The sequence below is a fragment of the Panthera tigris genome, chromosome D1, assembly GCF_018350195.1.
Source record: "Panthera tigris isolate Pti1 chromosome D1, P.tigris_Pti1_mat1.1, whole genome shotgun sequence".
Lineage (NCBI taxonomy): Eukaryota > Metazoa > Chordata > Mammalia > Carnivora > Felidae > Panthera > Panthera tigris.
Window position 1 is genome coordinate 72714600 of NC_056669.1, and position 24713 is coordinate 72739312.

Below are 24713 nucleotides of genomic sequence, written 5' to 3' on the forward strand. Positions count from 1 at the left end.
ATAAAGTCACTATGCTTCTCCTCACATACAGAGGTGGGGCCTATTTCTCCACTTGATCTGAGCTGGCTCTGTGACTTGCTTTGACAGATACAATGTGAAAGAAGTGACACTGGGAGTTCTAAGTTCATAAGAGCCTAACTGCTTCAGCTCTTCCTGTTTTGAGTGCAGCCACTGCCCTGTGAATGCTCACAGACGATGAGAGAGCACAAGGAGAAAAAGGCCCAGCCAACAGTCATCACCAACCACAGGAGTAAAGCCACCACCTTAGACCATCCATCCACAGTTCAAATGACCACAGTTACAATAATGACTGAAGGCAAGACCAGCAGAAGAAACCACCCAGCCTGAGTTCAAGCCAAATTGCTAACCCACAAAATCATTTTGGAATGGTTACATAGCAATAGATAACTGATCAACCTTTTCTCCTTACTTTTAGAAAGCAAGACTGTAGCCACTTACCAATTTAACAGCAAGTTTGTTTTAACTTCACAGCCACCACTACCCACCTTATTTCATGTGTCCTCAGAGAATGAAGAGTTCCCTTTTCCTGCCTAAGTCTGACGCCTTCTACTTATATCCTAATTCTCACTGAATTCTCCTATTTATGAGTGATTGCCTTCTTTGCATTATTAATTTGCTTCTGCTCCTTTGCCATAAGAATGCTCAAGTTTTCTCCATACCGAGGTGGAAAAGAGTCTTAACATTCCTCTTTAGACTCCAATAGCTTCCATTTTAATTCTCTCCTTTCACTGCCAAACTTCTCAGATGAGTGACCTAGAAAGTCCTTTCTTATACTCATTCTGCCTTGGAAAAATTATACTTATCCTTCAGGGCCCAAATCAAATATAGCCACCTGTCTGAAGCTTTTCTTAAGTAGCTCCTATTAGAAACCATTTTTTTAGGGGCGCCTGGATGGCTCAGTCAGTTGAGCTCCTGACTTCGGCTCAGGTCATGATCTTGTGGTTTATAAGTTTGCCCACTTTGGGCTCACTGCTGTCAGCCTGTCAGTGGAAAGCCACTTTGGATCCTCTGTCCCCCTCTCTCTGCCCCTCCCCTCCTTGTACTCTCTCAAAAATAAACACTGAAAAAAAAAACTATCTTTTTAGCTCAAATAAAATTTTTATCTTCATTTTCATAGACTTTATGCTGTTTTTGCCCCCTCAGTATCCTTTCTTCTAGTAGGCAGAAATCTGTATCTTCTTTTTTAGAACTTAGTCATCTCCCTTTTGTTCCATCTAGTTCAAATAGGGCTGGAACATCCTTACTCCCCCCTCTCCCACTCCCAACCACACCAAAGGATCCAAGTCTGGCCAAATAGACTTAATCCCAAGACTTCTGAAACTATTTAGAAAGGAAGCCCATCACTGAAGTTGCTGAACTTATGGGATGTAAGCCTGGCACTGCTGTGGCCATCTTTGCCACCACTGAAGGAGATGCTGCCTGAGAATGGACCGAAGCCAGAAAAGAGCAGAGCTATGTATGATAAGTAAAATGAAACAGATTCTGAATATTACATTAAGTGTCTGGATCCAACCCTTGTCCAAGGCTAGTCTTTTCATTTATGTAAGTCAATAAATTCCTCTTTGCTTAAGCTGGTTTAACATTACTTTCTCCAGTAATAACTAAAAACTTAACACAGAATCTATAATTTGTATGTCTATAAGGGCGCCTGGGTGGCTCAGTCAGTTGAGCGACTGACTTCAGCTCAGGTCATGATCTCGTGGTCTGTGGGTTCGAGCCCCAACATCAGGCTCTGTGCTGACAGCTCATAGCCTGGAGCCTGCTTCGGATTCTGTGCCTCCCTCTCTCTCTGTCCCTCCCCCACTCATGCTCCATGTCTCTCTCTTTCTGTCAAAAATAAATAAACATTAAAAAAAAATTTATAATTTGTATGTCTACCCAACAGACTAGAATAAGCTTAAGTGCAGAAACCTACTTTGTTTTCCTTTTCTTCTGCCCCACAACATTTAAAACCACCCTGCTTAATAAATACAGAGTTAAATTTAATGACCACGTATTTTAAAGAATGGAATAAGAGCTATCAGTTTTGAAGACGAGATTTTGGATGGCACATGACTGGATATATGGTGGGAGAAATAAATCAAGTTTAACTGCCTATTATTGAACACCACAACACAGTCCATTTTTCACAAAATCGAATGGATTAGAATATTTTGCAAAGAGAAAGCGATACCGACTTGCAATTCATTTTCCACAAGCAAATGCCTATTTAAGTAGTTTCCTGGCTACCATATTTGGTAATGATAGGACATTGTTCTGAAAGAGGAAATCTGGACTTTTTAAGTGAGTTTGAGATACAGTTTATTCAACAGAAAACACACTTACTCCAAATATTTTAAATTAATGTTACCTCTTATTTACTAACAAAGGTATAAAATAAATAGCTTTAAAAATATTTTAACAGTAAATGTGGTATTTTTCATATCAATTCATTTGCTTGCTCTATCCCTAGTATCAACCCAAAGCAGCACATGCTAAACTAAATTCAAGTCTAAGCAGTAAAAGTGAACTGTTAACAGCTGAATTACCATATTTTAGCTTTCAAAAAAATTATCATGCATGTATACTCAAATGGTAATAAAGGATTTGAAAGACTGTCCAAAAGTAACCCAGTGCTTCAGCTATTTTTCTGAGGCTGCTACACTGACATGCTCCATTAATTTTTTAAAATAAAAACTTCATTTGATGACAAACATTTATCAGGAAACAACTTTTGCACATGCTAATTCAAAATGCAAACTTTAATGCTAATGTTCTCCTAATTCAAGCTGGAAAATACAATATAACTAGTTTTTGAATGATGATTGTATACCATCTGCCAAAAATTTTCCAACATAGAGTAATCCAGTGATGATCACAAGGCTGTAGCTGCTTTAAATTGTTCAAAAGAGGGCAATTAAACTATTCAGTTAAACTTTGGGATACATTTGCAGATCCAAAAGAATTAATTTAAAAGTTCTTGGCTTCTTCTGTGGTAGACATTCATTTACAATTTAAATTTAAATCTCAGAAAAAAATAAAACCAGTCCTGCTACCCATCTAAATGCTTTCTGATCTTAAAATTCAAGATACATAAGAAAACAGAGGAACAATGATTTGAGTTCAACCATGCAAATATTTCTCCACTAAGATGAAAGTGAATCTCAAAGAAAAATAAATTATGGTACCCAACTGAATACTGTGCTACCATTAAAAATAATATCAACACTGCAATAACCATGGAAAATATTTGTTAAAACTGTAGCAAGTATCTACATATCTATACATACCTACAGATAGAGATATGTAGATACTTGCTACCAAACACTGCTAAAAGCAATATATTAACTAATTTAATCCTCACAAATTATATTAAGTAGCTACTATTATCCCTACATACAAATGAAAAACTTTCATACAAATTATATAATCTGCCCAAGTTCACAGTAGCTAGCAAGTGATGAGATCAGGACTCAAATCCAGGCAGTGCTAATTCACTACAATATATTTTTATGTTAATAGTTATCTGAAATAAGTGTCTAAACATACCTTATCTATTATAAATACCAACTTCTTCCTCAAGGCTATGGTTATTTCTCTCTGCATTAATAAATAGATTTTACTGTTTTGTTTAATTCTATCATGAAGTGAATAATACTGCTATTTAATAATGTGCCATTTTATTAATTTATTCTCACCACATGACTAGCAAACTTATCATTTCACTGGGTTATGAATTCACTCTCAGACTTCTACTGTAGTTGTTGAATGAATGCCTCAAAGACTGGGAAACGTAAGACACCATTGTCTTTATCAAAAAGAAGCTCAAATTCTGCAACAAACAAAAAACCAGACTAAAAGGGCTTTTTTTTTTTTTTTTTTTTTAAGTTTATTTAGTTTTGAGTGGGGGGAGCTGGGTGGGGGCAGACAGAAACAGAGCACAACATCGGAAGCAGGCTCCAGGCTCTGAGCTGTCAGCACAGAGCCTGACACAGGGCCCGAACTCATGAACCATGAGACCATGACCTGAGCTGAAGTTGGACGCTTAACCGACTGAGCCACCCAGGTGCCCCTAAAAGGGCTTATTTATTAATAATTCAACTAAAACTGAAAAATCACGTGGCTGAGTTCAGAATAAACAAGCGGTGGCAGAAAAAATTATTTTGGAAACTGGGAGTAGGAGATGGCAACAGAAAACTAAAAATAGAAGAGGAGGGGTGCTTGACTGGCTCAGTCGGTGGAGCATACAACTAACTCTTGATCTCAGGATTGTTAGTTCAAGTCCCACATTGGGTGTAGAGATTACTTAAAAAAGTAAAAATCTTAAATAAAATTAAAAAAAAATGAAAATAGGAGAGGAGCTTCAGCTCTTCTAAAAGGAAAAACCCCAGTAGACAAGATAACATTCTCCTATCTCTGTGATTCACGGAGGGAAAAAATTAATCTAACAAAAGTAACCAAGCACTTTGGTATTAGGCACTATACAACTCTGTTAAAAAGAGAAAATGTAGGAATGTCCAGGTGTTGGGTGAGATTAGGGTAGAGAAGCACAGCACTATTCCACAGGAGTGGAATGCAAGCCACATACTGAATTAAAAATTTTTTACAACTACATTAATGAAAATAAACAGATGAAATTATTAATAATATATTTAATTCAATTATCCAAAATACTGTCATTTCAATAAGTAACCAATTATAAAAATATGAATGGGACATTTTACATTCTTTTCTCATACTAAGTCTTCAAAATGTGGTATATATTTTATTTCAGATTACACATTTCAACTTAGACTAGCCATATTTCAAGTGCTCAAAAGCCAAAGGTGGCTATTGGCCAACTTAAGGCTAGAATTTATAAGGAAAGGAACAAAAAGCAAGGTGAACAAGCATCACTAATTTCTGGATAAGAAAAAATTTACCTTCCCAAAAGTCATCCCTTCCCTCAAGCCAATAAAATATCTCCAATGCCTATTACTTAATTTTCAGGGGAAGAAAAATTTTAAGTCCCATAGATAACATACATCCTTTTCATTAAGGTCTATCTTAACATTTTTGGTAAATTTTGTATTTTTAAAGTATACAATTTCTAATAGTTCTACAATTAGCAAATTGTTAACATTTCATAGATAAATGTGTTTACAATCAACCAAATAGGATTACAAAATTACAAAAAGATTAACTATTTAACTGTTTAAAAAAAAGAATCAAAACCAAAATAACTCATGGAATTCCTAGTTAACCTCAGCAAAAAGAAGGCCACCCTAATAGGATTTGAAGCCATGAGAATATTTAAATACATATTCATGGATGGTTCAGTAGGTTAAGCTTATGGCTCTTTATTTTAGCTCAGGTCATGATCTCACAGTTAATGACTTCTTGGGGCACCTGGGTGACTCAGTAGGTTAAGCTTCTGGCTCTTGATTTTGGCTCAGGTCATGACCTCACAGAGTTCATGAGATCAAGCCCCTCGGTGGGCTCTACACTGACAGCCACAGCCTGCTTGGGATTCTCTTTCCTCTCTCATGCAGAAGTGTGTTCTCTCTCTCTCTCTCTCAAAATAAATAAATAAATAAACACGTTAAACAAAAATAAGGGTGCCTGGGGGACTCGGTTAAGCATCCACCTCTTGATATCAGCTCAGGTCATGAAAGGAGATCAGCCCCACATCTGCACCGTCAGCACAGGGCCTGCTTGGGATTCTCTTGCTCTTGCTCTCTATCTCTCTGTCCTTCTGTCCCTCTCCCTTGCTTGTGCTCTAAAATAAAACAATAATTTTTGACAAGGTGATTCTAAAATTTATTCAGTAACCAAAAGGGCCAAAATAGCCAAAAACCTCTTGAAAAAGAACAAGGTGTGAGGATTTGCTCTACCCAATAAAGATTAATTATAAAGCTAATTTTATTTAAGATAGTATGGTATTTATGCAGGAAGAGATAAATTTAATAAAGAACAGGCTAAGAGGTCAAAAACAGAAACACAACTACAAAGACACCCGATTTAAGACAAGTAGCATATCAGAGCACAGGGAAAGAACTGTCTTTTTAATAAATTAAGCCAGAACAAATGGAGGGGAAATGAAATGGGACTCCCACTTCACTCCTTAAGCAAAATTCAACTGGAGACAAACCAAACGTCTGTGAAAGGAAGAACTATAAAGCTTTAGAATCAGAGAGAATGGAAAAATTTCTTAAACAAGACAGAAAGCACTAACCGTAAGAGAAAAATAATTTGACTACAGTAAAATCCAGAACTTTTATCAAAAGACACCAAAGAGAATGATAAAAACAAGCCACAAAAAAGGAGATATTTTTAATATATAACCAAAGGACTCAAATCCTAGATAAGTAACTTCTACAAATTAAAAAGAAAGATAATCATAAGAACCTCCAAAGAACATTGCCCACAATAGTCCCAAATAGGAACTAACCTGGAAGTGGTAATTAGCTCAACCTTCAGTTCCTCTCTCATCTCCAGAGGTCAGGGGATAAAGCTAAAAGTTCTAGTCCTCTAAAATGCCTCAGTCTTTCTGGTGACCAGCCCCACCCTGAAACTATGTAGGGATCCCAGACACTATCTCATTAGCATACAAAAGAAAAAAAAGAGATTCCAAGGTCTTTAGGAGTTACATGACAAGAACCAAGCACAAAGACCTAATATTTTTCATTATATCACAGTTCATGCAACTAATACACTAATGCCAATGAACTAGAGCTATAAGAAAAAAATGAATAAAACTTAGAAACATGATAAGCAAAGACAGACACAAAAACACATACAATGATTCCATTTATATAAAGTTCAAAAACATGAGAAACTATTGTTTAAGAATGCTTACATAACGGTAAAACCAAGAAAAGGAAAGGATTCTCAAAGTTAGGACAGTGGTTACTCATAGAAGGGATGACCAAGGATAAGTACACTGGGGACTTTAGGAACATAAGCAATGTTCTAGTTCATAACCTATCGACTAGTTACACAAGTGTTTGTTTTACAAGTGTTTGTTAGATAATCATATATGCTTTATGCACCTAAAAGTATTCGTTAATCATAGATGATAAATTTATTCACTGTTCTGTGGGTTACTTCATAATAAAAAAGAATCTACTCCCTACATATTTTAAATTTGAATATTTAAAATATTTTCATATCTATATTATACATGGTATGTGAAAACACCACCTACAATAGCATGTGGGTTTTTTTTAACTCACATGTGGCAAACTATATGAATACAAAAGCTCAATTTTTTAGTAATGGCATAAAAAAATACAAATAAGAACAATACTTTTCATTTTTTAATGTATAGGCTAAAATAAGGACCCTGCCCTTATATATTAAGGGATATGGGAAAAGGGTAAAACTGCAAAAGAAAACAAAACAAATTATGGTTTCTCAAATTTTCACTATCTGTGAATCATTTAATGGAATCGCATTTTACATGATTTATGTAAAAAAATTCACTGTCTTTAAAAATACAAAACATTTAGGGGCGCCTGGGTGGCTCAGTCGGTTAAGCGTCCGACTTCGGCTCAGGTCACGATCTCGCGGTCTGTGAGTTCGAGCCCCGCATCAGGCTCTGGGCTGATGGCTCAGAGCCTGGAGCCTGTTTCCGATCTGTGTCTCCCTCTCTCTCTGCCCCTCCCCTGTTCATGCTCTGTCTCTCTCTATCTCAAAAATAAATAAAACGTTAAAAAAAAAATTTATAATAAAAAAAATACAAAACATTTAAAAATAGAAAGATATTCCTATCAGTGAGAGATAATTGCACACTCACCACTGTATGTTATATCCAGCAAATTTATTTATTTGAACTGAATTAGAAAATCCTAATTCAATTATAGCTTGACAGGAAGGCAGCAATGTTTGGTGGTAATTCTATCAGATAGTTATGCATATATACATAAAATCTTGTGGATTACTGAAACAGCTCCCCAGTCTGTTTCTGCCACCACTCCACCCTCCACCTTCAGACTACTCTCAACACAGCAGCCAGAGAGATACTGAAAAACTTAGATCTTCTTACCTTTCCAACTCAGAGCTTTCAATAACTCCTATCTCACTCAGAAAAGCAGTAAAATCTTTACAACAGTCCACCAGGCACTCTAATATCTGGTCCCCCTATTACTTTTCCCCTATAACTCTCTTGTCTGAGACTGTCCAAGTGGCCTCCTTGTTGTTCCTCAAATACATTATACATCTAATTGAGAGTCTTTGCTCTTCAGTTCCCTCTGGACTGCTCTTCCCCTGGAGAGCTGAGTGGCATACTCTCTCACCTTCAAGTCTTCATTAAGAAGGTAACATTTAAGTTCTCCCTGATAATGTAGTTAAAACTGCAACTTTCTCTAACTCCATTGCCTATGCACTTTACTTTCTTCTTAGCATTTAAGTACCATCCAATGTACTATAGATTTTACTTGTGTATTTCATGGTCTTTCCCCTCTAGCCTATAAATTTCATGAAGCTGGGATTTACCTCTTAGGCTCACTCCTATATCTCTAGCACCCAGAACAATCCTAGAACAAGCAAGCTTTCATTCAAATGTTTGTTAAACAAATAAATGAAATTAAATCTAATATGGACCAGATTAGGAAGCAATTCTTCATTGTAGAGTGACTTGGGTACTCTGTAAGATACTTAAAAGTACATACAAATATCCAACTCAAAATGAGTATTTGAACCCAAGAGATACCAGATTTGTAATCCATTCTTGTTGCACTCATTTTCATTTAAAGCATATGGAAGTCATCTTAAATGTGTCAAATTATAAACCATTAATTTCTTTCTCTGAGGAATAAAATTATGTGTTACTGTCAGAATTGTTCCTCAGAACCACATGGTCGTTTTTAGTCAGACCAAAACACATTACTATTTTGAAGTACTTGTGGAAAATATAGTTCATGTCTGCTTGTTGATTAGAAATATGGGCCTTGGTGGGAATGCAAGCTGGTGCAGCCACTCTGGAAATAGTATGGAGGTTCCTCAAAAAATTAAAAATAGAACTACCCTACGACCCAGCAACTGCACTACTAGGCATTTATCCAAAGGATACAGGTGTGCTGTTTTGAAGGGACACATGCACCCCCATGTTTATAGCAGCACTATCAACAATAGCCAAAGTATGGAAAGAGCCCAAATGTCCATCAATGGATGAATGGATAAAGAACATGTGGTGTATATATATATGTGTATACACATGTATACACATATACATATACACACCACACACACACACACACACACACACACACAATGGAGTATTACTTGGCAATCAAAAAGAATGAAATCTTGCCATTTGCAACTACATGGATGGAACTGGAGGGTATTATGCTAAGTGAAATTAGAGAAAGACAAAAATCATATGACTTCACTCATATGAGGACTTTAAGAGACAAAACAGATGAACCTAAGGGAAGGGAAACAAAAGTAATATAAAAACAAGGAGGTGGACAAAATAGAAGAGACTCCTAAATATGGAGAACAAACTGAGGGTTACTGGAGGGGTTGTGGGAGGGGGGATGGGCTAAATGGGTAAGGGGCACTGAGGAATCTACTCCTGAAATCATTGTCGCACTATATGCTAACCAATTTGGATGTAAATTTAAAAAAATAAAACATAAAACAAGTTAAAAAAAAAAAAAAAGGCCTTGGGCTCAACAGAATAATTTCGCTGGAGATGAATCTTGAGGCATTAATTACCTATATAAAACTGAAGATCTGAAGTCATGAAAGTAGAGATTACCCTGGGAGAATGTGTAAAGTGAAGAAAGAAAAGACAAGGAAGAAATCATAAGGGCCTCTAATACTTAAGCAGGAAACAAAAGGTCAGAGGAAAATAACAGGTGTGAAGACTGGTTATCAGAGAAATAAAGGAATTCAGTGTCCTAAGAAATATGTGGTGAGTAATGTCAAAAACTCCAGAGAGGTGACACAAGATAAGGGCTGAAAAAGAAAAACACTTTAAATCTAAAAGCTCATTTGTGATTATTTTAATAATAGTTTTATTGACATAATTAACATATAAAATTCACCCATTTAAAGCATATGTCAATTGTTTTTATATAATCGGAACTACGCAACCATCGCCACTACCAAATTGCAGAACATTTTCGTCACCCCCAAAGAAACCCTTTATCCATTAGCAGTCACTCCTCATTTCCCCTTTCCATTAGTGATTTTTCAGAGAACACTTCAGAGAAGTTGAAAACTGAAAAAGTAAAGAATTACAAGTAACAAAGGTCTATTATTCTTTCAATTCTTTGACAGCAAAGGGAACTAGGAGAGACAGGAGGAGATATCAGGAATGGCTGTTTAAAATGGTTAAGGCCTTCAACATATGGTAGGTGAAAGACAAGACTTCAGGGGACAAAGAGTAAAAGGCACAGAAAACAAGAGATACACACTAGCTTAGATACTGAGTATAATTGAATATGAATCAGAAGCATAGATTAAGGGTCTGACTTGAAAAGAAGAGACATCAGTCAATAAAAACGGAAGACTGGGGAGGGCCAATGGTGGAAAGCAGATTTTTACTATCTAAACTTGATAGTTCGGGGCGCCTGGGTGGCTCAGTCTAAGGTTAGGCATCCGACTTCGGCTCAGGTCTTGATCTCACAGTTCGTGACTTCAAGCCTCACATCTGGCTCTATGCTGACAGCTTGGAGCCTGGAGCCTGCTTCGGATTCTATGTCTCCCCTTCTCTCTGCCCCTCCCATGCTCATGCTCTGTCTCTCTCGATTTCTCAATAGTAAATAAACATTAAAAAAAAGTTTTTTTTAATAAATAAACTTGGTAGAGTTTTAAATATTTCATCATTTGTAAGCTTTATTAATTTTTTTTTAAATATGAAATTTATTGTCAAATTGGTTTCCATACAACACCCAGTGCTCATCACAACAGGTGCCCTCTACAATGCCCATCACCCACTTTCCCCTCCCTCCCACCCCTCATCAACCCTCAGTTTATTCTCAGTTTTTAAGAGTCTCTTATGGTTTGGCTCCCTCCCTCTCTTTTTTTTTTTCCTTCCCCTCCCCTATGGTCTTCTGTTAAGTTTCTCAGGATCCACATATGAGTGAAAACATATGGTATCTGTCTTTCTCTGCCTGACTTATTTCACTTAGCATAACACTCTCTAGTTCCATCCACATTGCTACAAAAGGCCATATTTCATTCTTTCTCCTTGCCAAGTAGTATTCCATTGTGTACATAAACCACAATTTCTTTACCCACTCATCAGTTGATGGACATTTAGGCTCTTTCCCTAATTTGGCTATTGTTGAGAGTGCTGCTATAAACATTGGGGTACAAGTGCCCCTATGCATCAATACTCCAGTATCCCTTGGGTAAATTCCTAGCAGTGCTATTGCTGGGTCATAGGGTAGATCTAATTTTAATTTTTTGAGGAACCTCCACACTGTTTTCCAGAGTGGCTGCACCGGTTTGCATTCCCATAAGCTTTACTATTCTAAAACAAAGGTAATGAATATGAAACAAAGGGATTTTCCTGTTATTAGGATATACAAAGTGACAAGAGACTGTCTCACTTCAACAATGAAAAGCAAGGTAAAAAAGCTAAAAAAAAGAAAATACTTTTAAGAGACATCAGAGAGCAGAACACACACACAAAAACTCTAATGAATTAAATTCCAGAAAGTGATAAACCTCTCATGAAGAGGCCGGTCCACTGCTACTCGAATCCCTGGCACAGAAGAGCAGGAAGAATGCATTGTAGACAGGGATGAGAAACTCATTAGACTTTTAACAAACACTTTCAATAGCCACGTGTAGGCTACCATGACAGATTAGAATTCTGAGGCATGGCAGAGGTAAGTCTGAATGGTCTAAAGCCCTAAGAATTACAAGGAGTCCCAGGCATGGAACAAGTCTGTACCTACCCATCAACTCTTTCCCTTGGGTCTTCATTAAATGCACAGGTAGCACACTGAAATCTGGGACAGGGCAGAAGAGCTAAGGGATCCCCCTTAAAGTATGTGGGCCTCCCTGAAGAATAAGGCAGCCACCCTCCAAAGGAGGGCTGGGCAGGTGAAGAGGGAGAAATCCACCTGAGGCACTCCAAGTTTTCAGCTACCCAATGGCTGGGGATGGGGCAGAAGAGCTGAGAAAAAGCCCTCCAAAGCATTCCAGGCCTTTATGTAAGACAGGTGCCCTCCAGAGAGGCTGGAGTAAGGGCAGCAAGGCAGAGAGATCTCCTGAGACACCAAAAACCAAGAAAGAACAAAGTAGAGAACAAAGAGACTTCCTGACAACCTAAAAAAGCTAGCAGCTAGGCTGAAAAAAAAAATCTTTGGAATCAAGTCAATGTTCAGATCCCAAATCCTTCTAAAGAGAAAGCCATTATTGCTCCCCAAGGTACTTCAACCCAATAGTGAACTGAATCAAATTAAAGTTGAAATAAAGCACAGACCCATCTTACTTAAAAATCAGACTTTCTCAATTTAGTGGCCTGACAGAATAAGGGGCATTTAAGTTGTCTAATATATAATCAAAGATTAGGAGACAAAGAAGAAAATGTGATCCATTGTTAAGGAAACAGTCAAAATAAACAGACACAGAGATCGCCCAAATGTTGGAATTATCAAACAGAAACTTTACAATAGTTAGGATGAGGGGTGCCTGGGTGGCTCAGTCGGTTAAGTGTCCAACTCTTGATCTTGGCTCAGGTCATGATCTCACGGTTTCTGAATTTGAGCCCCGCACTGGGCTCTGTGCTGACACTGCAGAACCTGCTTGGGATTCTCTCTCTCCCCTTTCTCTCTCTGTCCCTACCCAGCTTGTGCTCTCTCTCTCTCTCTCTCTCAAAATAAATAAACATAAAAAAATTAAAATAATTAGGATGCAGACGCTAAATGATGTAGCAGAAAAAGGAAATGCATATACGGGGTGATGGTGGTTTCAGCAGAATGATACAAATTACAAAAAAGAATCAAATACAAGAAAAATACATCAGAAATGAAGAATTAATGGACTGAACAGCATTAGAAAAGATGGTTAAACTTGAAGACAAATCAGAAGAAAACATCCAGAGGAAAAAAATAGGGGAGAGAGGTAAAATACCATGCCTGTAGGACAATTTCAAATGGTCTAACATTTATGGGACTTGGGAGTCCCAAGAGAAGATAGAAGAGCATGAAACAGAAGAAATATTTGAAGAGAAAATAGCCAAGAACTTTCTGCAAATGAAGAAAGACCTCAACCAAGCAAACCTAAGAAGTTTATTGAAGCCCAAGTAAGATAAAAATACACTACAGGGGTCCCTGGGTGGCTCAGTAGGTTAAGTGTCTGACTCTTGATCTTGGCTCAGGCCATGATCTCACAGTTCATGAGAGACAGCACAGAGCCTGCTTAGGATTCTCTCTCTCCCTCTCTCTAGGTTCCTCCCCCAGGCCCACACACACTCTCAAAATAAACTTTTTCTTAATTTAAATTTAAGTTAATTAACATACAGTGTGGTCTTGGCTTCAGAGATAGAGCCCAGTGATTCATCACTTACATATCCCAGTGCTCACCCTAAAAAGTGCCCTCTTTAATGTCCATCACCCATTTAACCCATCCCCCACCCACCTCCCCTCCAGCAACCCTCAGTTTGTTCTCCGTATTTAAGAGGTTTGTGTTTTTTTGTTTTTGTTTTTGTTTTTTTTTTTGAGAGAGAAAGGGCACAAGTGAGTGAGGGGCAGAGAGAGAGAAGCAGGGCTCAAGCTCACCTGGAATGGGGCTCAAACTTAAGAACCGTGAGATCATGACCTGAGCCGAAGTCAGATGCTTAACCAACTGAGCCACCCAGGTGTCCCCTCCCCACCTCAAAAAAGAGTCTCTTATGGTTTGCTTCCTTCACAGTTTTTATCTTATTTTTCCTTCCCTTCCCCTATGTTAATCTGTTGTGTTTCTCAAATTCCACTAGTGAAATCGTTTGATATTTGTCTGACTTAAAATAAATAAACTTTAAAAAATATATATACTAGAGAATGAACCTAATGGGATCACAGAGTAATGTAGGTTAAATGACTACCTGGAAAGAAGTGGCTTCAGTTCCTATTAATATGCACAGAGTTAAAGTCAAATCAATCTAAAATATAGAGTCTATTTATTCCTAAAGAAACCAGGGGGGTTAGGGGCACCTGGGTGGCTCAGTCAGTTAAGCGTCCAGCTTCGGCCCAGGTCATGATCTCACAGTTCGTGAGTTTGAGCTCCACGTCAGGCTATGTGCTGACAGCTTGCAGCCTGGAGCCTGCTTCGGATTCTGTGTCTCCCTCTCTCTCTGCCCCTCCACAGCTCATGCTCGCACTCTGTCTCTATCAAAAATAAATAAACTTAAAAACAAAACAAAACAAAAACAGGGAAGTTTCTATAAAGACTTGTAGAATTTAAAACTTTTCTCCAAATTTATATATGTTAAATATATACCTATATTTCTTGTTTAGGGTATGACACAAACTTCTTTTTAAACCTAATTTTACTCTATGATTTTTAATGATATTTTCACCTTTCCCTTTTTTTTTTGGTTGAAATCTTTTTTTGATAAAAATTAATAAGCTAAATTGCCAACCTCAATTAGCAAAAATAAAAAATATTCTCTCAAAAAAAATCCTAAAATCTACATCTATTAATATGAACTTTCTATAATTAAACAATATACTTTCATGGAGGAAAACCACTAATATACTCAATTATTAGTGTGATAGGATGCCAAAGGTGTGTAAGAGACATTCATGTGAGCTGATTTACAATGTTAAAAGATTTCTATTGGCTTTGCCGAAAAAAGGCCTAAGGAAAACCAAAATGGAAACCAGGAGACCAATTAATATGTAACTGAAACAATCTAGAAAAGAACCAGTAAGGACTTGAACTAGGTTGGCAGCAATGGAAATATTAAGAATGGTTTCATTTAAACTGGCAAACAAAAATGTTAAGTTTAGACAGTAAATGAAATGGGGGAAAAACACAATAACATGACAAAGAATGATTTAATTGGTGGGAAGGGGTATTATTTTTTAACAGTGTAGTGAGGAAAAAGATGAAATTGGAATGGTAACCTGGACATAAGGGGTGAGTCATGGGAAAGCGAAGAGAGAAACCATCCTGAGCTTCACAAGTTTAAAGATGGATGAGCCTAGCAAGCTCTCACACTCTTTAATCTCCATACTACACTTTATAATTACACTTTGCCCAAGTACTACAAGCAATTAATAAAGGGTTTGATTCTCTCATTTTGACAAAAAGCACTACACTGTAGTCTAATAAGCACTAGCAGTCATTATACCACCTTGAGCTCCTAGGAGCAACATTCTACACATAAAAGACTCACAACACAGGGCATTCATCAAGAACAACTTTATGTATCTGCATATATATATCACTCTTTGGGAGGGGGACATGGAAGGGGGAATACAATTACAGCAAGAGTTTCCTGTTCAAAGACATTTTACTGACAAAGCAGTTTTCAATCTAACTCAAAATCCCAACACTAGTACTGCTTTGTGAAGATAATTACTGAACTTTGGACTACTTTATTGTCCATTCATTTAACATGAATCATTAAACATACTCTGACATTACCCCAATTCCAACAGGACAAATAACAGTAAGCTTTTGTGCTAAATGTTATGGTATATGCCTCCATTTCCAACATAGCTTAAGAAAACATAAAACTGAGTTATAATCGAGAACCCCCAAATAGGGAATAATAATGAAAAACTGACATGATGAAAAACTGACATGAATTTTTCTAGAATATTCCCCCCAAACTCCAAAATTACTATGGCTAACAAAACCTTGTCTTCACATGACACCAACTGCATTAAATTTGTAGTTTTATAGAACAGTGACAACAAAGAAGAGAAAATGTAGTAGCAAGACTTGAGGCTTAATTATCAGACTTATTAACTGTGTAATCTTAAACTACTTAATCTCCCTTTGTCTTAGTTTTCTTATCTGTTAAAGACAGATCACATCTCAGTATTGTTGGGGTTAAAAAAAATAATATACGTAATGCCTAGTTTATAACAGGCATTTAATAATACATATATGTATTACACAAGTCCAGTTATTGGAACAACCATCACTATATTCATACCACTAAAAAAAAGGCAGCTTATCAGATGAAAAGATGTTCAATAGCATTACTCATTAAAGAAATGCAAATCAAAATCACAATGAGATACCACTGCATACCTACTAGAATGGCTAAATTATTGGAACCCTCATCCTTTGCTGATGGGAATGTAAAATGGTGCAGCCACTTTGGAAAACACTTTAGTGTTTTCTCAATAAATGAAACACAGAATTTCCATATGACCCAGCAATTCCACTCCTAGGTATATATACCCAAAAGAATTAAAAACAGGATAACTGTACACTAACCCTCACAGCAATATTCACAATAGCTAAAAGGTAGCAACAACCTAACTGCCCATCAAAATATGGGTATACAAAATGTGGTGTTTTACTGAATCTCAAAAGCATTATGCCAAGTGAAAAAAGTCAGACTCAAAAGGCTATATATCCTGGGGTGCATGGCTGGCTCAGTTAGAAGAATATACAACTCTTGATCTAGTGGTCATGAGTTTGAGCCCCATGTTGGGCATAGAGATTACTAAAAAAAAAACCAACAACGTTGGGATTGAGGGAGGAATGACTTCCTCTGGGTTGCAGATGACCATTTGTTAAATAAATAAATAAATAAATAAATAAATAAATAAATGGCTGAATATACTGTATTTATAGGACATTCTGGGAAGGCAAAACTAAAAAAAATCAGTTATCTAGAGGGTAAGTGAAAGGTACTGATTAATCACAAAGGGGAATAAAAATAGTTTTTGGAGTGATGGAGTGTGGTGGCGGCAGTTATACACCATCACTAACTCATAACTTCTAGAGCTGATACCTAAAAGATGAAGTAAATTGTATCTCAATAAATCTGATTTAAAAAAAAAACCCTAGGGGCGCCTGGGTGGCGCAGTCGGTTAAGCGTCCGACTTCAGCCAGCTCACGATCTCGCGGTCCGTGAGTTCGAGCCCCGCGTCGGGCTCTGGGCTGATGGCTCAGAACCTGGAGCCTGTTTCCGATTCTGTGTCTCCCTCTCTCTCTGCCCCTCCCCCGTTCATGCTCTGTCTCTCTCTGTCCCAAAAATAAATAAAAAACGTTGAAAAAAAAAAAATTAAAAAAAAAAAAAAAACAACCCTAAATAGTGTGTCACACATTTCATTTTTCATTTTTTTTTAAGTTTTTTAAGTTTTTTTTTTTAATGCTTATTTATTTTTGAGAGAGAGGAGACAGAGCATGAGTAGGGGGAGGAGCAGAGAGAGACAGAGACACAGAATCTAGCAGACTGCAGGCTCTGAGTTGTCAGCATAGAGCCCGAAGCGGGGCTTGAACCCTACGAGCCATGAGATCATGACCTGAGCTGACATTGGACTCATTTTTCATTTTGTTTTAATGTTAGTGTATTTTTGAGAGAGAAAGAGACGGACACATAGAATCCGAAGCAGGCTCCAGGCTCCAAAGAGGGCCTCAAACTCAGGAACTGAGATCATGACCTAGAGGAAGTCGGATGCTTAACTGATTGAGCCACCCAGGCGCCCCCATGTCCTACATTTCAATACAGGCAGAATTCCAGTCCAATAAATGTCATTATGAGATCTAGTCAAATAAAACTAGGCTACATTCCCTGGAGCCAAAAAGACCACCTTTTCTCAACTCAGCACTGTAGTCTAAAAAATATATACACACTAAACTAAAAAAAGAGGTCAGAACAGTTATAAATTATGTCATGAACACATATAAAGTAACTTAATAAAATCAGTTTGATTATGGATACTTACAGCACTATGGTTTTTTATAGGTATAATTAGGTCTCCTTCAGAGCTTATCTTGGGAGGAAATTTAAGCTTCGTGTAATTCCCTAACCTGCAAATAAAACATCTAAAAAATTGTTTTCCTGTTCCCTAATTAGGTACTTTTTCCAAGTGTGTGTATCTCTCCCATCAACATCCACATTCTTTTCACCAAAAGGCAAAGCACCTGCTCAGATTTCCCTTTATTGTATCCTATTGTCATTTTCCCTACCCTTTTATCTTGAAAGAGGCTTTTGTCTTTGTTTTTCCCTCTCATTCCACCACAGAACTTTATTTTTAAGTAGGCTCCACACCCAACGTGGGTCTCAAACTCACAACCCCAAGATCAGGAGTCCTGCGCTCTATCATACGGACAGCGGAACTCTTAATGTCTTCCTGCCTCCACTGTTATTTTCTGAAGATAAACTGCCAATTTCTGTTTTATAGGTAGGAAACTACTTTTTAAAAAATAGCCTGTTTCAATCAGGATTTCCCTTTATTGCAAATGTTTTAATTTTCTTATTTTTGAGACAGACAGACAGACAAAGCGTGAGCGGGGGAGGGGCGGAGAGAGGAAGACAGGATCCCAAGCAGGCTCCAAGCTCCAAGCTGTCAGCGCAGAGCCTGATGCAGGACTCGAACTCAACTACAAGATTGTGACCTGAGCCAAAGTTGGCGCTCAACCGACTGAGCCACCCAGGCGCCCTAAATTATTGCAAAATTTTTAACCAAATTTCTTAACACTGCCTATTCTATACCTTTCTCACAAATTTCTTATCAAATCCCTACTCATTTCACAATAGGAACTAGCATTACTCATCTACTCATTTAGAGTCCAACTTCTCTTTCAGTCTCCTTAACCATGTCTTCCACACTACTCAAGCCACAAGTTCATAGCTTGTGTTAAGATTTTCTGAATCACCCAAATAATATAAAAGTTCTGACCACTGGCCTCCAAGTTCTTTATTGTGGATGTTTACTTATTCTCATCTCTTATTTCACCCCTGTCCTGTCCTTATCTTTTCAAATACTTCCTTAAACTTTTATTTTCTCCTAAGTTTTTCTCCAAGTTCTTCCCTGTGCACTGAAATATTTCTGTCCTTCACACTTCATCACCCTCCTCCTACAGTAACAGTTTAAGTAAGATCTAAACTCTTTACTCAAGGGATACATGGCTGGCTCAGTTGGTAGAGCATGCAACTCTTGATCTCCCCATACCTCTACACCCCACACAGGGGGTAGAGATTACTTAGGAAAAAATAAATAAATACTTGCTGCTAAACCAACAATAATTGCCTTCAAATATATTAAAAGAGTGTTTAAAAATCCCATACACAGCCAGCCACTGTGGGATAGGGAAGCAAAACAATGGGGCTTGACCCCAACATATCAGAGTTCAAAACCCAGCTCTACCATTCACAAATTGTAATTATAATTCAGCAGTTTAGTCTTCCTGGGCCCAAAATTATTCATCTGTAAAGTGAGGACAATAAACTTATCTTTAAAAAAAATTCCATCTCAGGGGTGTCTGGGTGGCACACTTGGTTGAGTGTCTGACTTTGGCTCAGGTCATAATCTCACAGTTTGTGAGTTGAGCTCCACACAGGGCTTGCTCCTGTCAGCACAGAGCCCACCTAGGATCCTCTGTCTCCCCCCCACCCCCCGCCTTTCTCTGCCCCTCCCAACTCACTTGCACTCTCTCTTTCAAAAATAACATTAAAAAAATAAATTCCATTTGCTTTTGTACCTAAACAGCTAAATTAAAAATTTTAAGAAACCCAAAAAGTAGTTTAAAATTATATAAATTTCCTTTTTAACTGCCTAAAATGTGAGTGTGTACTCTCCCTTTGTGTTCTGAATCCATCAGTTCTAAATAGCAAATTGCAGAGAAATGGAAGGATACAACATATACACAAATGCACAAAATAAAGATATCAAAAATGTGACTCCCCCAGAGAATAGAGAAAACAAAGTTTCTTCTAGTCCCAACCTTAACCCTATGAACAACCTAAAAGATATCCTATAGCAATATTACTCCAAAGTATGATAGTTCCCAACAAGATTCATGTATGAATTCTATCAAAATGATGAGAAATTATAAACTACTGATAATTCATTTCTCATAGGAGTTAGTTTTCCTTTTCAAGCAGGAATCCAAGACAGAACAGAATTTTCAGTTCTGCATTGTATATCTGCATTGTTCAGTCCAGTAGCTACTAACCACAAGCAGCTTGAAATGTGGTACTTGAAATGTGACTAGTCCAAAGTGAGATGTGTTTTTTTTAAAGGGGGACTTTTTTTAAATTCATTTTTTTATTTTTATTTTTATTATTATTATTATTTTTTTTTAGAGAGAGCGAGCGAGCACAAGCTGGGGAGAGGGGCAGAGGGAGAAAGAATCTTAAGCCTGACATGGGGCTCGATCCCACAACCCTAGGATCATGACCTGAACCGAAATCAAAAGTTCTACACTCAACCAACCGAGCCACTCAGGTGTCCCACAATGAGATGTGTTTTAAGTGTAAGATGCATACCAGATTTCCAAGACACACACACACACACACACACACACACACACAAAAGTAAAAAAGTGTCTTACATATGTGGCTCTCATTTAGTATTTTTACCGGAGAGCATTAATTTAGATAAAAACTCTCAAATAAAAAAATGGATACCAAAAAATAAATTTTTTAATGGATAACAGAATAAGCAGCTTAATATCTCACTGCTTGGTAGTATCACAGCAAGGTCTAGAACCTGATCACCTTTACCCTAACCTCATTAATAGGAGAAACTCATCCTTTAAGACTCAATTTGAGTATCATCTTCCTCAGATGCAGTCCTTTCCCCTCACCAGCCCATATGACCGTATCCTTTTTAGTACTTTGGATCTACTACTGCCCTTATAACCATACTATTATCTCTTGTGTCTCATTTTTTTTCTATACCTGGAACCATTGCAGTCCCAGGCATCCTTGCAGGCCCTATGAAAACAAAGTCTTGCAGAGTTAATTTTTAGCCCTATTCAGGTACAACAAATCACATACTATGTAAATGCACAGTATTAAAACATTCACCTTTATCATTTACCTGTCTTAATTTCTTCTTGGAATATGGAAAATATAATAAAATAGATAATTTATGTTATCAAAGTGAGTAACAAGTTACAAAGCATTTAAAAAAGCGCTTTGCCCTGCTGCTCTGAAAAGTTTGGTCTGATGCTCTGATAAGAACTATGAGCTCTTGGGAAATTCAACACTCTTGTTAGATAGAAGTTCAGTTACTGAATGTGCTTACGAGTGCAAAATGTGCCAGATTAAAGAAAGATTCCTGGACATGTAACTCATGCACAATCTTATTTTAGAACCATTCATGGCAGAAGGGAGAAGCAAAGAATCAGATGCTTATCGGGCTCTCTGCTGTCAGCGCAGAGCCCGCTTCAGATCCTGTCTCCTCTCTCTGCCCCTCACCCACTCGCATGTGCAACTCTCTCTCAAAAATAAAATATTTTTAAAAATTAAGAAAAAAAAAATCAGATGCTTAATATACAGCTAATTGCCTAAAGTTATAGTTTCTAATTCTTTAATGCAAGCATGCCAACTTTTACGTTCCATTTAACAGCAAAACTTGTGAAACCTATGGATGAAAACAGCAAAATACAGCACTTGCCAAGAAAAACTGCAAGCAACATGCATACAAAACAGATTTTCATAATATGCTTGGTATCTATATAAAGTCACTTTTGAGTTAAGTTTGAGTTAAATAACAAAATCTCTCTATTCTCAGTCATAATGCTTTTCAGTACTCAAAAACAGTCTTAATATTAAACAAGCAATTATCTTCAACTGTATAGACCTCAACTAGAGCACTTCAGTCTAACCTGCCATGTGGAATAAGAGCACTAACACCAAGTATAGGAGAATATGCTGAAAGGAGTCTACTGTGGAGACTTAATCACAAGCCAAGGAGGCAAAGGTACAAAGTCTTTCCTGGTGTCAGTGTCCCTAGACCTCCAAACTGGCTTTCCCCTTATACTAAGTCTTCACCACTCTTCTAATAGCTTTCTTTTTTTCTACATCTCTTCTACTCTGTGACTTACTCCAACACAGTAAACATTTTTCCCAGCAGAGTGTCTGTCTTGACACCCACTTGGAAAGATGTGAGGACCTCTTTAATAGTTAATCTCGTTCAAAGACGAAGACCTCCTTCCTGTCAATTCAACACCCACTGTTCAAAATAAAAATATAATTACAACCTCAACTTCTATCAGGCTGATGAACAGAAGCAACTACCACAGGCTCGCTCTTTCACGTTATCCCCAGCCTGTCCTCCTCACTTAATTTTCACTTCCCTCTTCAATCCCTGCTCCCCCCCAAAAACAAATTTCCACAGATGGAGAATCTCTTTTTTAAAGCCAAACCATTCAGTGAGGAAAATAAGTATGTGCTTTTTTCTTCAACTATGTATTGTTCCTCTCTCACTCAGGAAGAGTTTAGAAAATATTTTTAATCTGACCGCACTCCCGGAAAGATGATGCGCTAAATACATACTGAAATAATACTGTTTCCCCGAAGCAAGTGGATTCGCGGGAAAAAGGGAAACGGGAGAGGAAATAAAATCATTATCCCATAAGCTGGAGATGGGACAAGGAGGTGAAGGCGCGGGGGGGGGGGGAGGTTATGGTGGAGGGGGGTGGAGGGGAGCTACACAGAACTGAGAAGTGCAACACACTTCGCCAGAATCTAACAATTCAACAAGAGAATAGGACCGGCCACTTCGGCTCCTGCCGGGTCCCGAAGGACAAGAGGGCTGTCTCCCTCCCCCCCACCCTTGGGAGAAAACTAACTTCCAGGCGCACCACCTCCCAGCCCCCGCCAAGAGGGGCCTAATGGGGGTGCGGGCCCCTCGCACCTTCGGCGGGACAGTCAGCAACGGCCTGGGTGGAAGCAAGGCCCGGGGGAGGTGAGTCTGGCTGGGGCAACGCCAAGAGTACCAGATGGAGGGTCAAAGGCGGGCACCCGGGGACTGGGGGCCGCCTCAAGAGACCCTCCCTTCCTGGGCCCCCCGGGGCCCCTCACTGCCCTTGAACAGCAGGGTCCCGGATACTGGCCCCCGCCACACCTATCGCTCCTCACCTCACGCTGCCCGAGCCTCTGCCTCCACCACAACCCGAGCCGCCGGAGCAGCCACGGTGCGAGCCATTTCCCTCTCAGCCGCCGCCAAGAGACTCGGCGGACTCCACGGCCAGCCAAGCACAGCACGTCACTTCCGACCAGAGAAGCACCGCCTTCCGCGCCCAGGCTTCTGGTGGATTGGCTGGTGCAGACGGCCTACCTGAGGTAGTGGGCGGGGCTTGGGCGCGTCCCGCGAGGCTAGAACTCAGGGTGTGGGGGCCAGGCTCCCCGGGGAAATGCCGAGCAGGCTCTGGATACCTCTCCTCGCAACACCAGGCCAGGGACCGGGATGCCTCCTGGAACCCCAGCCGGCCCCCTCTCCGGCCGGGCGTCCGCCAATCACCAAAGTACTCTATTGTTCCCCTGCCCTCTCCGGGGATTCAGCAGTCTCCTCCAACCCGGCTGTGGCTCCCAGATTCGTGGTTTTGGCCTCAGGCCGCTGCGATATTAGTTTGTGACTGGAAGACCGAAAGGAGCAGGCAAGATATAAAATCATGCACTCCAAGCAGTATTTACCGACTCCTCACGGTGGATCAGGTGCTGTGGGGCGTGTAATTAGTAGTCCATCACGTGGATTGTGTAAAGCTCTTTCACATAAGTGTCTCATTTAATCCTCAGCAGCCAGGTATGGAAGATAGTCCAATGATAACTCACAGCCAGACAGACGGCTCTTCACTACATTACCACATATCTTTAGATGCAATCTCCATAATAATATCTGCCTCATGAGAATTGAATAAGATTATGCCTGTAGAGTTGAGCCTTCAAATGTCCGATTTAAAAATTATATAACCATGTGAAGCAGATAAGAAAATTGTCCGCGTTTACATATGGTGAAGCTGGGAGCAGGATTCAAACTCGGTTCTGATTCCAATCTGTAGCCTTTTACAACAGATTGTCCCTTAAACGGTAAGAGAAGGGGGTGCGCTCCTTCCAAAGGCTTACAATCTAATGTGCTAGATAGACTGATTTGGGCTGCAATTTTCAGTTAAAAAAAAATTTTTTTTTTAATGTGAGAAGGCTGTAAGTAGAAACTTAGCTCCAACAAATAATGGGAAAGAAACGTTTTCTCTTTCTTTTTTTTTTTTTTTTTTTTTATTTTGTAGGATGGATGTGAAGTGGATGAAGCCCTCTAATCACTGTAATAAACCTGCCTACACCTCCCAAGAAATGCGGAGACTGGATAGAGTTGCTATGCTATGGAGAAGTCTAGAAACAACTGTATTCTTTGTGGCTATGGCTACCAACTCCTACTCTTAGCTTTCCATCTCTTCCACCCCTCCCCCAACCCAACTTCCAGGCAGACTTTACACACCCTAGAAGAATGTCCCTTAGGAATCTGTTTAGTTCCACAGCATTGTTCTGCTTTATCTTCTCATCAAAGGAGGAATTTCTAGAATTGGCAGCTCTTTCACAAGATTAAAAGGGGAGGGGAAAACGATTTATCTCAGCTGGTTTCCTAGCTTCTGCTCAAGAACTGAGTGTGCCTTCAGAAAGAAGGAAGACGCCTTGAGAGAACTCTGTGTCTAGAGGGAATATTAACCGTTTGACTTTTTTAATCTTTCTTATATTTTTCTTATGAGAAATATTTTCTGAGTCCCAGCAGCAGAGAGCCTTTGCTTGAGTGAACTTCATTATGTTGTTATACCTCTTGAATGGCCAATACTTAACAGGCTCTGATTGACCAGAA

At 38.7% G+C, this 24713-nt stretch overlaps 2 protein-coding genes across 2 annotated transcripts in view; one reads left to right on the forward strand and one right to left on the reverse strand.

Moving 5' to 3' along the window:
- The window catches only part of PIK3C2A (phosphatidylinositol-4-phosphate 3-kinase catalytic subunit type 2 alpha), a 116095-nt gene extending 93039 nt beyond the window's left edge, over positions 1-23056 (reverse strand). The window contains exon 1 of the mRNA XM_007083252.3: positions 22985-23056. The gene's annotated coding sequence lies outside the window, so the exon portion shown is untranslated. The remainder of the gene's footprint in view (positions 1-22984) is intronic.
- On the forward strand, positions 196-24628 carry LOC122231494. Its single transcript, XM_042959615.1, has 3 exons — positions 196-316; positions 22944-23502; positions 24130-24628. The coding sequence occupies exons 1-3, from the start codon at positions 196-198 to the stop codon at positions 24281-24283; spliced, it is 834 nt and encodes a 277-aa protein (XP_042815549.1). The 3' UTR covers positions 24284-24628.
- The last annotated feature ends 85 nt before the right edge of the window (positions 24629-24713 follow it).

Bases quoted from the DNA above. Each gene is read 5' to 3' on its own strand.
- LOC122231494 (XM_042959615.1), top strand. From the start codon at position 196: ATGAGAGAGCACAAGGAGAAAAAGGCCCAGCCAACAGTCATCACCAAC. The intron at 317-22,943 runs GCAAGACCAGCA...CTTGAACAGCAG, and splicing joins AGTTACAATAATGACTGAAG to GGTCCCGGATACTGGCCCCC. The intron at 23,503-24,129 runs GCAAGATATAAA...TTTATTTTGTAG, and splicing joins TGGAAGACCGAAAGGAGCAG to GATGGATGTGAAGTGGATGA.